The 15,960-nt window shown below is 40.5% G+C and overlaps 1 protein-coding gene across 1 annotated transcript in view; it reads left to right on the top strand.

Annotated features, from left to right (window-relative positions):
• LOC101142420 (phospholipid-transporting ATPase FetA-like) overlaps nucleotides 1–15,960 on the top strand; it is a 72,174-nt gene that overhangs the window by 43,390 nt on the left and 12,824 nt on the right. Inside the window, 1 exon segment of the mRNA XM_063696947.1 lies at nucleotides 14,868–15,064. Within this exon segment, the coding sequence (XP_063553017.1) occupies nucleotides 14,868–15,064 (197 nt within the window).

The following is a 15,960-nucleotide window of genomic DNA, read 5'->3' as shown; positions in this document are numbered from 1 at the left end:
ACTTCTATGAGTCTGCAAGAACTGCAGCATTATTGGGCTCTGGGTGCCCTCTAATGCAGATATGGCTTAGATCACAACACCCAAGTCCTTTCACATACCTGTAAAGCCTTCCCAAGAAAGATAGGTAAAAAGAAGCCCAGGCTGCAAAGACTATACAAACAATTAATAACTAACTCTTCAATGCCCAGACACTAACAAACACCCATAAGCATCAAGACCATTCAGGAAAACATGACCTCACCAAACAAACTAAATAAGGCACCAGGGACCAATCATGGAGAAACTGAGATATGTCACCTTTCAGACAGATAATTCAAAATAGCTGTTTTGAAGAAACGCAAAGAAATTCAAGATAACAGGAAGGAATTCAGAATTATATCACATAAATTTAACAAAGAGGCTGAAATAGTTAAAAAGAATTAAACAGAAATTCTAGAGTTGAAAAATATAATTGACATATTGAAGAATGCATCAGAGTATTTTAATAGCAGAATTGATCAAGCAGAAGAAAGAATTAGTGAGCTTGAAGACAGGCTATTTGAAGATACCCAGAGAAGACAAAAGAAAAAAAAATGAAGCATTCATACAAGGTCTAGATAATAACCTTAAAAGGGCAAATCTGGCCAGGTGCAGTGGCTCACGCTTGTAATCCCAGCACTTTGGGAGGCCGAAGTGGGCAGATCACGAGGTCAAGAGCTCGAGCCCATCCTGGCTAACATGGTGAAACCCCATCTCTACTAAAAATACAAAAAATTAGCTGGACTTGGTGGCGGGTGCCTGTAGTCCCAGCTATTTGGGAGGCTGAGGCAGGAGAATGGCGTGAACCCGGGAGGTGGAGTTTGCAGTGAGCTGAGATCGCACCACGGCACTCCAGCCTGGGAGACAGAGCGAGACTCCGTTTCAAAAAAAAAAAAAAGGCAAATCTGAGAGTTATTGGCCTTAAACAGGAGATACAGAAAGAGATATGGGTAGAAAGTTTATTCAAAGGGATAACAGGGAACTTCCCAAATGTAGAAGAAGATATTAATATCCGAATATAAGAAGGTTTAGAACACCAAGCAAATTTAACCCAAAAAAGACTACCTCAGGCATTTAATAATCAAACTCCCAAAGGTCAAGGATAAACAAAGGATTCTAAAAGCAGCAAGAGAAAAGAAACAGATAACATACAATGGAGCTCCAGTACTTCAGGCAGCTGACTTTTGAGTGGAAACATTACAGGTCAGTAGTGTTATATATAAAGTTTTGGTACCACAAAGAAATAGCACTCAAATATAAAATTTTCTTTTTAATTCTCAGCAAGGCAAGTTACTTCTATATAGAAGGGTGCGCCCTTACAGATGGAACAATGGTGAGCGCACACTTGGACAAGGGAGGGGAAGGGGTTCTTACCCCTGGCTCACGTGGCCCCTGCTGCTGTGTTGTTCCCCTATTGGCTAGGGTTAGACCGCACAGGCTAAACTAATTCCAATTGGCTAAAGAGAATGATGGGGTGAGTGCTTTGGCGGGAGTCAGGGCAGAGCAGGTAGCAGGTAATTGGAATGAGGTAGGGTGGAGCAGGTGATTGGAATGTAGGGTGGAGCAGGTGATCAGAATGAGGCAGGGTAGAGTATATAATCGAAAAATGTTGCTTAATGAGGAAGTTTAAAAGTAGAAGAATTGAACATATGGACATATTAATTCTTTGAAAAGAAATTTAAAACTCATTTCTAATAATCCCTTCCCTTGTATTTCCTTACAGCTTTCTTTTCAAACTTTTTTTTTTTAACATGTCTTGGCTTAGTTGTTTTGCTTGATTTTCTAAAAGAAGCAGCTTCTCTGGATAAGGTGGAAGATAGTTAAGGGAGGTTTTAGTAAGTGCCATTTTTATGAGCCTCTGCATCTACTTAAGGATGCACGGTATGACACAGCACCTGACAAGAATAAATACACCTATTACAGCTGTGAGAGAAGTAAGAATTGAGGCTATCATTCCTTTCCATTTACCGAACTTTTTTTTTAGCCATCCTGTAAAGGGGTCATTTACCCCTGAGTTGCTGGCTAACTCATTGGATAGAGCAGTCAGACCTTGCAATGCTTTTGTTATACTTTTATTACGGGTGGTGGTGTTTGGGATGAAGGTGTAACGCTGAGTTTTAATCATGACGCAAACTCCTCTTCTTTCTGCTAATATCATGTCTAAGGCTATCCTATTTTCCTAAGCCATCTGGCTATTAGCCCCGAATTGCTCAGCTATTCCTTTAACAGCATCTCTAATGTAGTTAATAAATTGCTGTTCATTGTAATAGATGTAGTTTATCCAATCTACATTTTATTAATTGTCACCCACCAAAATATTGACTCAAATCCTGCAGCTATTTGATTTTGGGCTTTAAATTGATCTGGTATTCCCCGTGGGACTTTAATTGTGTCTAAATAGACGTGAGAGTTGAAAGACCTATAATGGGCTTCTCTCGCTTTACAATGTCTTATTTTTCTGGTTGATGAAATGCCAGGGTGAAAGGGATAGCCAATTGGACTAAAGCACAAGTGCCACTCCAGTTATTTGGCAGAGTGTCCAGTAAAGGTCCACCACAATACCACCACACATCCACTTGGGGATGAACAAGGGCTGACTGATTGATAAGCTCTTGAAAATTCTTAAGCTCACTGCTTCCCTTCAGGTCTCCAAGGAACACTAAGTTTCCTCCCTGTCATGAGAGACACGAAGGGAACTTAGTGTTAGGAGATGGAAACTGGATGGCCCTTCGGGGCTGACCCGCAGGGTGCCAGAGTTCGGGATATAGCAGAGTGAGAGCTTGGCATGACTTGTTACCCCAGGCTGTAGAATCTTGGAAAAGAGCTACCATGCAGCCCATGCCTGGTTCACTGGAGGACCACCCTAGTGGAAAGGGGACAGTCTGGGCCTCTGGCCTGCCGTGCACACAAGCCTAACAATTGTTTTTGTTTAACGTGCGGACAGAATATTTGATCCATTTCAACCAGGCGTTTACATCCTTAGTATCCTGTCTCAATTGCCAAAGTTTGTTTTAAGTCTTTAACTTCTACCATCACTATCTTGGTCTTGTCACTAGATGGAGGAGGATCAATGGTTCCATTGTGAGAGGTTTTGGAAAAAGGCTTAGAGGCAGATGTAGGCAGCGGGGGATCAAGGAAATGCATTTTAAAGAATCCAATAGGGTCTGTCCCTGAAACCTCACCCCCCATACCATAAAACTGGCTTAAACAAGGGAACCGGCTTAGAAAAGGGGAGAACTTTGGGGGCTTGAAATAATAGCCTGTATAGGGTTGCACTGGTTTAGCTGACAGTTAGGGGGGCTGTCCCTTTAGTAAAATGAATGTATCGTTTTAGGAAATTATAAAAACTGGTTGGGGCAGTCTATCCTTGCTCTTTAGTGGTCCACAGAACATTGGACCAACTACGGCATAAAAGCTCTACATCGGGGGGCAAGACTCATGGTTGACACTGGGGTCTTTATCAAAATCTCTCTGGATTAAATGGTCCCAATTTACTAATGCCCGTTCTGAGGAGAGTCAGGAGGGACAGAGGTACTTTTCTGAAATAGAGAGCTGTCTTTGACTTGGCAAGTCCCCACAGGGTATAACAGGGCAAGCATTAAATGCAGTAGTTTGAGGTGAAATTGACTTGGTTATGTTAATAACTGGATGGTCAGCAATAGAGCGAGGAAAGAAGAAAAAGTAATGGAATAGATGAAAGAGTTAAATTTTTCTTAGCTTTAGTTTGGTAGGGTTTTCCCCTGGGATTGTGGCCCAGGACACTGGAGGGGGTGGCGCTTTGACTCGTGTGTGATGAGTCCATCCCTTTTTCACTATATGAACAGCAGTCTCGGTGGTTAGCAGCACAAGGTAGGGTCCTTCCCATGCTGGCTCGAGTTTTCCTTCTTTCCACTTTTTGATGAGAACGTGATCTTCAGGCTGGTGCTGGTTTACTGGAAATTCTAGGGGTGGTACCTGTGCTAAAAGACTTTTAGTTTTGAGGGAAGATAAACCAAGTATATAATTTCTAAGAAATTGACCTTTTGTTTTAAATGTGGGGACATCAGCAGTGGACTTTATAGTCTTTGGTGCCTTCTTACTGAGAAATTTCCTTTAGCACCTATTTTTATTAGTTTTTAGACCAAAGAATGCCAAACACCATTTTATATTTAACAATGCTTCCTGTATGATTTTTATACCAGATAAGCTAAATTTCACCTTTATATTAGTGTGTTATTAATGTTAAACTTAATTTTAATAAAACCTTGTAGACATATTTATCCAATTTTTAATGTCTGACCATAAGGTAAGATTTTATAGACTCTTTTTAACCTTTTTTATAATTTTTGTTAAGGAGCAGGTTAGTGCTTTAGAAAAACCTGTTGTGCTTTTATTTTAATGTCTAGTTCACAGAAAAACTGGATACCTCTTTAACTTTAGCTAATATGTTTACATACAGAATTTCCTTTACAATTAACATTTTAAAACTTGCTTAGACCTTTAAAACAAAATATATATATGTTTTTCACCTTTTAATGTAGGTAAAAATTCACATTCTTATGCCTCCTTATAATCTTGTTACCAAAAGTATATTTTACTTTCCTTACACACCTTGCACATAAACTGTTTCTTCAATAGTTGTACATTTAGGAGGCCTAATTACTTTTAAATTATACAACATTTCTTGCATAAATTTCCTTTTATAACCTTTTTTTCACACAACTTTCACAGATAATTCTTCGACATGCCTCAACTTTCTTTCTTTTTTTTTTTTGAGACGGAGTCTCGCTCTGTCGCCCAGGCTGGAGTGCAGTGGCGCGATCTCTGCTCACTGCAAGCTCCACCTCCCAGGTTCACACCATTCTCCTGCCTCAGCCTCACAAGTAGCTGGGACTACAGGTGCCCGCCACCACGCCCAGCTAATTTTTTGTATTTTTAGTAGAGACGGGGTTTCACCATGTTAGCCAGGGTGGTCTCGATCTCCTGACCTTGTGATCCGCCCGCCTCGGCCTCCCAAAGTGCTGGGATTACAGGCGTGAGCCACCGCGCCCGGCTCAACTTTCTGACTTGTTGCAAACATCCCTTTTTTTAAAAAAACAATTAGTTAATTTATTTTAGGACAAGAATTTACCATATAGCATTCTTTTTACATAAACTCTCCCCCCCTTTTTTTCTTTTTCCTTTTTTAATTTTCCTAAAGATGATAACCATTCTTTTCTAAAGTGAACTTGCTTCATGTCTGTGGACTGGACTGCCTAAGGTCATAAGATTAGAAGTTAGGATAATACATGTTACATTGATAACTTTTAGCAAACTTTACTTTTGTCGAAAACCTTCTAAGTTTGGGATTTCAATTATCCTTTGCTGTTAATAAGACCTTGTTTAGTCTAAATTAACTTAGAATTGGTATAGATGGTTCCTTCCTGGTCTGTGAGTACGTCAAGGCTTGGCTGAGTGCAAACAGCTTGCAGGTTTGAGCAGACCAGTTATTAGGAAATTTTCCTAACTCTGCTTCTACAAGAGTTTCCCTATCAATTACTGAATACCCACTGTCGTTTGTTTTTTTTTTTTCCCCTCAATCAACTGGGAGGAACCATCTATCGTCCTGTCCTGAAGGGGGTTCCTCCTAGGTCTGGTCGGACCTTTGTATGGTAATTAAGATTTAAATCCCCGGTTAGGAAACCTGCTGGGTTAAGGAAATTTTCAGTGGTTCATGATAAATCATCTTTTTCTAACAGAATAGCCTTATACTTTAAGATTTTTTAGTAAGCTACCTTTTTGCTTTTTGACTTAGGATAGTTCTGAACTGGTGAGGTGTGCTCACAATGAGGTTTCCTCTAAAAGTTATTTTTCTACTTTCTTCTGTTAGTAAAGCAGTTGCCGCTATAGATTGAGTGCATTTGGGCCATCTGCGGGTTACTGGGTTAAGGATTTTTGATAGGAAGGCTTCAGATTGTCAGTGGCCTCAGTGCTTTCGGGCTACACCCTTGTTTACACTGACAAAGAGGTGGTATTGGAGTGTTATAGGGTCACAGAGAAGACCTTCAATTATCAACTATAGGTTTTTAATTTACCCTGGCTTTTAAAGGAATAGGGTACACTGTTTTTTTCTTTACTATTTCTATTTTTCTTTCTCTGACTTTCTCTCTTTCTCTCTCTGACTCCCTCCTTGTCTCTCTGCCTCTTTCCCCTCTCTCTCTGCCTCTCTTTCCCCTCTCTCTCTGCCTCTTCCCCCACACACACTTCTCTTTCCCCTCTCTCTCTGCCTCTTTCCCCTCTGTGTCTCTCTCTCTGCCTCTCTTCCCCCCCACCGCCTCTTTCCCTCTCTCTCTGTCTCTGCCTCTCTTTCCCTCTCTCCTGTCTGTCTCTATCTCGCTCTCCTCTCTGTCTGTCTCTCTCTGTCTCTCTCTCTCTTCCTCTAGGGTAGGGACCTATGGGAGTGGAGCTACTCTCTCTTCCCCCAAGAAGAAAGGAAAGGGCAGCGGGGGCGGGGGTTGTGTCAGGTTCAACCCTTGAAATTAGCAGAAGGCTCAACCCCTCAACACCAGGGATGTCTCACCTTGCCTGTCCTGGAAGGCTCAACCCCTCAAGCCAGGGGGTGTCTTGCCTGTCCTGGAAGGCTCAACCCCTCAAACCAGGGGGCATCTTGCCTTGCTTGCCCTGGAAGGCTCAACCCCTCAAACTAGGGGGTTTGTTGCCTGTCCTGGAAGGCTCAATCCCTCAAACCAGGGGTGTCTTGCCTGTCCTGGAAGGTTGATCTGTTTCTCCCCTTTTCCCCCTCTGAAGGTCCTTTGCACACTTCCTACTCATGCTGCCCTCTCTGGCTGCTCCCCCAAGGTAGAATCAGGCCCTTCTTAGTGTTGGCATGCCAGTATAAATCCTATGGCAGGATCCGCCCTAAGCCATATGAGGTAGCTGTGGAACTGCAGAGAGGACCCACTCACTCCATCGAGCAGTAGGACTTGTCACCATCCACATGAATAACACCACAAGCAGGGTTGTTGGTGATCATTCACGCACACACACATTTAGCCCTCCAGAATTTGACCACCAAGGAAGTACTTTACGGGCTCCCATGGCATCTCCTTCCTTGGTCTGTGCAGAGTCATCACTGCAGTATGTGAGGATCCTTTAAGCTAGGTTGCTGGCCAGTACCCCCTCTCCCTGACCCCTCGTGTTGTTAAGAGCTCAGGTTACTCCTCACACTGGGTGGGTCTTGATTTCTCACCCCTGAGGCCGCCACAATAGGGCCGGGTGCATCTCCTCACGAGAGAGAACCAGAGACAGTCCTGGAGGGGAATGTAATCCTGGACGAGCCCCCCAAATTGTTATATATAAAGTTTGGGTGCCACAAAAGAAATAGCACTCAAATATAAAATTTTCTTTTTAATTCTCAGCAAGGCAAGTTACTTCTATATAGAAGGGTGCACCCTTACAGATGGAACAATGGTGAGCGCACACTTGGACAAGGGAGGGGAAGGGGTTCTTACCCCTGGCTCATGTGGCCCCTGCTGCTGTGTTGTTCCCCTATTGGCTAGGGTTAGACCGCACAGGCTAAACTAATTCCAATTGGCTAAAGAGAATGATGGGGTGAGTGCTTTGGCAGGAGTCAGGGCAGAGCAGGTAGCAGGTAATTGGAATGATTTCGGGTGGAGCAAGTGATCAGAATGAGTCAGCGTGGAATAGATAATTGGAATGAGTCAGGGTGGAGTAGGTAATCGAAAAAGGTTGCTTTACGAGGAAGTTTAAAAGTAGAAGGCAAATAACTGAATATACTGACATATTAATTCTCTGAAAAGAAATTTAGAACTCATATCTAACAGGAGAGAGTGGCATGACATATTTAAAATGCTGAAGGGGAAAAAACTTTACCTAGGCTAGTATATCTAGTAAAAATATCTTTCAAACATGAAGGAAAAAGAAAGATTTTTACAGACAAACAAAAGTTGAGCAGTTTCATTAACATCACACTTGTCCTACAAAAAAATGCTGAAGAGAGTCCTTAAACTAGAAAGAAAAGGACGTTGAGCAATAAGAAATCAGCCACCATGCCTGGCTTCATTGTAGTTTTGATTTGCATTTCTCTGATGATCAGTGATGTTGAGCACCTTGTCATATACCTGTTTGCCATCTGTATGTCTTCTTTTGAGAAGTATCTATTCAGATCTTTTGTCCGTTGTTAAATTGGACTATTAGGTTTTTTCCTGTAGAGTTATTTGAGCTCCTTATAATCCCAGCACACAGGCAACCAAAGCAAAAATTGACAAAATGGGATCACATTAAGTTTAAAATCTTCTGCACAGCAAAAGAAACAATTAGCAAAGTGAAGAGACAACCCACAGAATGGGAGAAAATATCTGCAAACTGTCCATCTGACAAAGGATTAATAACCAGTCCCAAACAAAAGAACTGCTTTTGAAAGAAATTTAACAACCTACCTGCAGAGAACTAAGGCTTGTAAATGTGAGTGTCAGCACTTAGAGTAAAACCCACTTAATTTTAAATTTGGGGGGCTTGAGTTTGCCTGCAAGTTTCTTGTACATCCTAGGGTGAAATTTGTTAAAAAAACGTATTATTTCTTCCAACAGAGAACTCATGGTTTCCCATTCAGGGGAGTGGCCTGTTAGGAAAACAAAATTAACCAAAAGAAATGAAATCTACTCCAGCAACCTATAATAATCAAACTATTATTTTACTTATATTTTTAAGTGGACTAGAGGGAAACAAGTAGCATAAAAAGGTGGATGAGGATGAACAAATAGAGTAACTGACCCTGGAAGCTGGGTGTGGTTCCCAGCTACTTAGGAGGCTAAGGCAAGAGGATCACTTGAGCCCATGAGTTCAAGGCTGTAGTGCACCATTACTGCACCTGAGAACAGCCACTGCACTCTACCCTGGGCAACATAGCAATATCCCATCTTAAAAAAAAAATACCTGAACCTAGAATAAACAAATTATATTTCAGGGAAGAGAAAAGAAAAGAACTTTAAAACATTTTTATGACTATTCTCAGAGAAAAGAAACAATTACATATATAAAATAAGAATAGGTTGCTTTAAAATGGGGAAAGAAGAAAAATATCTAAGAACAACAACAAAATAGAATTTGGGAAATCAAAAATGGGATTGCTAATATTTTTTTAAAACCCATTAAAGGATTAAAATCTCTCCTGGACCATAAAACAAAAAGACACAGAGACAGAAAATATTAGAGAAATAATTTGTTTTTAAACAGAGGATCAAACTAGAAAGGTTTAGTTACAGAGAAGAGAAATCCCTTTAAAATTCTTACAGAGATAAAAATAAGATATTAACAAAAATGAGAAGCAGATTGGTATCGGATTTCTCAAAAGCACCATTGGGTCCTAGAAACCAGTAGGGTCATACCTTCAAAGTTCTTAGTGAAAAATATTTTGACCTAGAAATCTGTACCCAGGAAAACTGCAAGTCAAGTAAGAGAGCAAACTTGTTCCTACCCTAGGACCTTTACCCTCGCTGGCAATGTCTGCCCCCAAGTCTTTGCATGGCTTGCTTCTTTTTCATCATTTGATGCTACCTTTTCAGGTAAAAGGTCTCTAACACCCCCATCAAGACCCTCTATTCTATTAACCTGTTTTATTTCCCTCACAGCATTTATCACTAAATGGTATTTTTTTCATTTCTTGTTTGTTGTCTACCTCTCTCCACAAGGATGTTGTCTTTTTTCACCACTGTGTCCCTAAGTCCCTGGAACGATCCTTGACATATAACGGGAGCTTCATTATTATTTGTTGAGTGAGTGAAAAAAATGAATGAATGTCTTAGCCACCAGATTATGAGCCTCTACAGTAGAAATTACACCATATTCATCTTCATATTTTTGGAAGTGCCTTGCACAAAGTAGTGCTTAGTAAATCTCTATTGAATTATTAAATGAAGAAATGTTATTGAATTAGCTAGGTTCTTATCAGCTCAGCAGTTTTGTTTCTGTGGTATTTGTGCCAGGACATTGTCAATTAGTCATATGTAAAACACTTCCATTTCTTGAAGTAAACTGAACCAGAAATCCTTCCTGATTTAAACACTTCATTTTCCCCCATTTTTTGGAAATGCCTCTTAGAAGAAAATCTGGCAGACGCAGGAAGCACGTTTAGCAAAGCTCCTTCCTGATGAGCCCACAGCTGAGCTGGGGGTTAGATCCCTTCTCTCTCCCCAGTGACCAGAACTCCCAGTGACAATGCCTTCTAAATCATGATCTGTTAACTAGGAGTGTATTTGTGAGACAAATGAGCAAAGTGCATGAAATTGAAATGGTGCCAGAGATCCAGGATCTCCTTCTGGGGTAAGGCACAATGTAAAACACAGATGTGAAGGGCCAAAAGCCCAAGGAGTGCTTTCTTTTGACAGGCTGCCTGAGGCCAGGGAGCACCTTTATGAGACCAGTGGCCTTGATTTTGGTCAGTTTTGTCAAGAGTGACAAAATTATTTATTTCACTCTTTATTGAAGCCACTTTTTGCTAAATGGGAGGCTGTCTGTGCTTCTTTGGTCTGACTAGCTCTGGTATTAAGTAATCTCTAGGGTCTGTAGCAATAACCAAACAAACTAATGATTTCTTGTTTCTTTCTCCTTATGGAAAGGAAGTAAAGTGAAGCTTTAAAGACTAAGTACCAAAAAACCCTATCACAATAAAAAGATATGTAGAACATCTGCCAGGGCTTTGAAGGCCTCATGATGGCAGGAAAAGCTCTAGCAATGAAGAAAGAAAACACTGTGCCCTACACCTTCAGGATTCAGGCTGTTGGGGTAGCCCTGCTTTCTGGGGCTTGGGCTGATAAGAAGTGGTCTTCCTTTCTGGTGGCTTAGTTTGAGCAGTAGAACTCAAACTCAGATCAATAATTCACTGAGGCTTTATCTGAACCATGAGAATAGCTTTGTTTTCACATGATTAATTGAAGAGAAAGACAAGAAGTGGGAATAAGATTGAGAAGGAAAGATTGCATGGCCCCAGAGAAACCCTCATCACAAAGAGCTGAGCTACTCAGTGTGAATCTGGACTGGGCTAGGAATAAAAGCAGATTTTATGTGTTTTATCCCAATTCTCCTTTGTTTTGTTGTTCCCCGGCCCCTCACTCAACTCTCAAATACCAGTTTTTGATACTGAATGATATTAAGCGTTTAGTGTTAATTTTTAAGTGATACTGGTTTTGATTGTGTTTTAAAATAAGATCTTAACCATTTAGAACTATATATTAAACTATTTACAGATGAAATTGCATAATGTGACAGATTTATTCTGAGAAGGCAGGGGAAGAGGAGGTTTGGATGAAATTAGACTGGCTATGAATTGACAATTGTTGAAGCTGGGTGAGGGGTACACGGGTGCATGGGGGTTTGTTGTCCTATTTATATACTTTAATTGGTGTTTTAAATTTTCCATAATAAAAAATAATTTAAAATATCCATTTCTGGGAATGGTCCCAGTTAGACCTGTTCCTCCTACTTTTCTAGTCTTGTCTTCAAAGACCTTCCCATCAGTAGCACAAAGATGAAACCTCCCATTATCTAGCAATGGGGATGGGTTGCTTTGAGCCAGCCATACTTTGTGACCAAGGTCACAGATGTGAAGACTGTTGGGTAGATGTAAAGACCGTTGGGTAGACTTTGAGGTGGTTCAATAACATCATGTTGTCTCTAGAGGCAGGTGGACATATAGTGCTGGTAGGAATGTAAAATGGCATAATAACTTTGGAAAACATTTGGCAGTTTCTTAAAAAGTTAAAGATAAATTTTCTATGGGATCCAGTGATTCTACTCCTAGATATGTACAAAGGAAATGAAAGCTTATGTCCACGCAAAGACTTGTACACAGATGTTCCATACAGCCTTGTTTACAATAGCCAAAAACTGGAAACAACCCAAATGTTCAATAAAAGAAAAATTAGTACACAGATTGTGCAATATCAGTACAATAGAACACTACTCAGTATTAAAAAAATTAACAATTGATAGATGCAAAAACATGGATGAATCCCAAAGTCATTATGCTAAGTAGAAGAAGCCAGAAAAAAAGAGTACATACTATATGATGCCATTTGTATGAAATCTAAAAATTTCAAATATTCTAAAGTGTCAGAAAGCAGATTAGTGGTTGCCTGAGGACCAGGGGAAGGGAGAAGTGGGAAGGTGGGAAGGAGGAATTACAAAGGGGCACGAGAAACCTAGGAATAATGAATATTTCATTAACTTGAGTATGGTGATGGTTTCACAGATATGTGTGTGTATGCGTGTGTGTGTATGTCTAGTATATAGTTGTATACTTTAAATATGTGCGATTTTAGGGGGATAGTGACTGAAAGGGGACATAGGGTGGTTTCTGGGTGCTGAGAATATTCAATTTATTTGTTCTGGGTATTTGTTCCATTAGTGTGATTACTTTGGGAAAATTCATCAACATATATCTGTGATTTCTGCATATGTCTTTATGTGTGTTAATAATTAAATGTTAAATAATCAAAAATAGAGGGCATCAGATTAATCTGGAACTATGAGTAGTATAGTTGTATTAGTCAAAGTAAGATAACCAAAATAAAAAAACAGCCTTAAAATCTCAGTGACATGTGACAATACAATGAAGGTTGTTGTGGGGAAGGGCAGCTTGCTCCACCAATAACTCAAGAACACTCTTTCTAGCTAATGGCCCCACCAACCTCTTGGATTTCAGGATCTTCTACTGGATTCCCTGCATTCAACCAGCAAATGGGGAAGAAGAGAGAATAGGAAGACTCACACATGATTTTTTTTCTTTTCTTTTTTTTTTTTTTTTGAGACGGAGTCTCGCTCTGTTGCCCAGGCTGGAGTGCAGTGGAGCGATCTTGGATCACTGCAACTTCTGCCACCTGGGTTCAAGCGATTCTCCTGCCTCAGCCTTGAGGACTGAGTAGCTGGGACTACAGGTGTGTGCCACCACACCCCGCTAATTTTTGTATTTTTAGTAGAGATGGGGTTTCACCGTGTTGGCCAGGATGGTCTCAATCTCTTGACCTCATGATCCGCCCGCCTCGGCCTCCCAAAGTGTTGGGATTACGGGAGTGAGCTGCTGCACCCGGCCACACATAATAGATTTTTAGAGCCAAGCATGTAAGTAGCATAATCACTTCCACCAACATTGCATTGGCTAGAACAGAGTTACATGACCCATATAACTGCAAGAGAGCTTGGGAAATGTGCTCTAGATATGTGCTCAGAAGGAAAAGAAAATAGAATTTAATGAATACATATCATTATCACTGCCACAATCTACCCTTCTGATCATCATACCACTTCACTTTTCCTCCCACATATGGAACACCCTCATCCTCTCCCCCAAATCCTACCCAGTCACTGCATCCAACTCAGAGTCCAAGATCTCTCACTGATGCACAGTCCTCTCCATCAGATCTAAATGAAGTTCCTCTTGGTCTGGAGATGTGAGAGGATCTCCTTTATTCATTGCTTTCAGTGATTTCTGGCCCCACTCCTGAGAAGTTTTCCCTCATTGTTTATCCTTGCTGACCAACCCTGAAGTGGATGTTGGGGAGTATGCTCTTCTTAGGGACTGCAGTTTTTATAGCCTGCTTCCTGCCCAGTGTGGTTTTAAGGATTTCCAAACAGTCACAGGCTTTTTTAGACCAGGCTCATTGTTACCTAGTAATACCATTCCTCCAAAACCCATAAGGCTTCTCATCTGTTTGCTTCCAATTAGTTTCATGTATCAGTAACCTCCTGCCCCTGAAAATTCTTTCCTAGACGTAGTTTTTGAGTTTATCCTATTTCTTTGCTTCCTTGCCCCTCCATGCCCTTCTCTCTCAACTTACTGGCAAGAAAGTTGAGGCTATGCAGAATAATAGTCATGGGTAAGAAGGTATCACCTTTAACCTGAACTTTGCACGAAGGCTGAGTCACTTTATTCAGTTGAAAACAATTATTGGGCCTTTTTTGCTTAAGGTCTCAATCTTATCTCTTCCTGTTTAGTGTCTAGAAGTCGTAGTTCTTTGATGCCCCAAATTTCTGTACCTTCTTATTTCTGCCTACAAATTGGCTAACTCTTCCCCTAGTTTAACTTTAAAAAAATGTTTTTAGTACAGATGAGGTCTCAGTATGTTGCCCAGGCTGGTCTCAAATTCCTGGCCCCAAGCAATCCTCCTGTCTGGTCTTTCCAAAATCCTGGGATGGCAGGCATGAGTGACTGCACCCAACCAACTCTTTCTTTTAATACCTGTCAAAGGTAGCCAATACACAATGATATTTTGATTCTTTTTAATCACTTCTCTTAGAGCTGCAGGTTCAGTAGGCATATGGTCTACCTTTCAGTTTTATCAAATTATTTAATGTTAACATGACTACCATATTTTCAGCCTTTTATATCAGTTTCCTTATCACCCACCCCCTAACTGCTAAGCCCCACACATTTTAGACTTCTGTTAAAGCAGCTTCAATAATGGAATAATTAAGTGCTTGGGTTCTGGAACTGGTTCAAAACCTGTTTCTTCTACTCAGTAGCTAAGTGACTTTAGACAAAATTCCTTCTCACTCTTAAGTTCCTCATCTATTATTAAAAGAGGATTATTGTAAATATTAAATAATATGTATAAATACTTAGCATAGTACCTAGCACTTAGTCAGTTATTACTATGTTTCATTACTATTATCTCCCTTGAAAATCCCAAGGAGGGCTTCTGCTGGACTTTCTTTTCTGTCCTATGTACTGCTGCCTAGAGACTGTGAACTATAGGGCCTCCCTACCCTCCTAGGAGAGGAACGCTTTTTGAGAGATAAGGCTCTAGACTGTAGAATTGAAGCAGCACATATGTTGGATAAAATATTCATTTAGTTCTTTTTTTTTTCATTTATAGATTTTCCTGGTTTTAGGCATCATGTATTTTGTCCTAGCAGTTGGGCATGGCATTAGGCAGAACAAGAAAGGCTACCACTTCCAGATTTTTCTGCCATGGGAAAAATATGTCTCTTCATCAGCTGTCTCTGCCATCCTCATATTCTGATCCTACTTCATTATTCTCAATACCATGGTGCCCATTTCCCTCTATGTCAGGTAGGCTTCTTTGATCACTTTGGGGTGTGGGGGAGGAGCTGACTTCATACTGTCTACTTAATTCCCCAACCAGACTGTGAACTTTTAAAAAGCATACACTTGTGCTCTTTAACCCCTCACTCTCCACAGTAGGTGGTGTACAAAATGCTCTGAGATATATCTAGAGATTGCATAAATGCCTTCCATGTCCAGAATACTGTGCTAGGAAGACACTATGTGGTTTATACAAAAAGACAATTATCCCTGCCCTCAAATAACTTATAAAGTAAGTGGATGAATAAGACATACAAACACATGAAATAACTAGAAAACATACACACAAATTTGGTGATGCTTAAAGCATGGGTAGTTTCCCCAGGAAGATAGGCCAGGCAGCCCATAGTTTACCAATGAGATAGGTCCACACATTCACTTGTAAGTCAATTAATCAGAATTCAGAATCCATTTTCCCACACAAACAGTGTGACAGATGGTAGATAGGTGTAATTGTGACCTAAGTTCAATTCCTAAAAGTAGTGGAAGAGAAGAGGAAGGGTTTCCCTTCCTGTTTTTCATAAGCACCTTGGATGAAAATTTGAAATAGCTGAAAAAAGTATTTACCCTACTCTGATCATCCTTTTCTAGGTTCTGCATTTCCTTACACATACACACACCCAAACACATTTTAGTTTCCTCCTTTCCAGGCTTTTAAACCCTGTACCGGGGCTTTTTGGCAATTAAAAAAAAGGACCCTATGTAACTAGATTACCTTATTTAGTAATATTTATTGAGTATCTCCTATGTGCTAAGGTTTAGAGAGATTGCTATGGTGGCTGATATGGTAAAGGATGGGAGGAGTCCCAACTCCAGGCATAGAGATTATCAGTAATGAGTCAGTGATGAGGACCTGAGCACCT

This window comes from Gorilla gorilla, chromosome 13 (assembly GCF_029281585.2).
Source record: "Gorilla gorilla gorilla isolate KB3781 chromosome 13, NHGRI_mGorGor1-v2.1_pri, whole genome shotgun sequence".
NCBI classification, from domain to species: Eukaryota; Metazoa; Chordata; class Mammalia; order Primates; family Hominidae; genus Gorilla; species Gorilla gorilla.
This window is presented reverse-complemented; position numbering and strand designations above follow the sequence as displayed.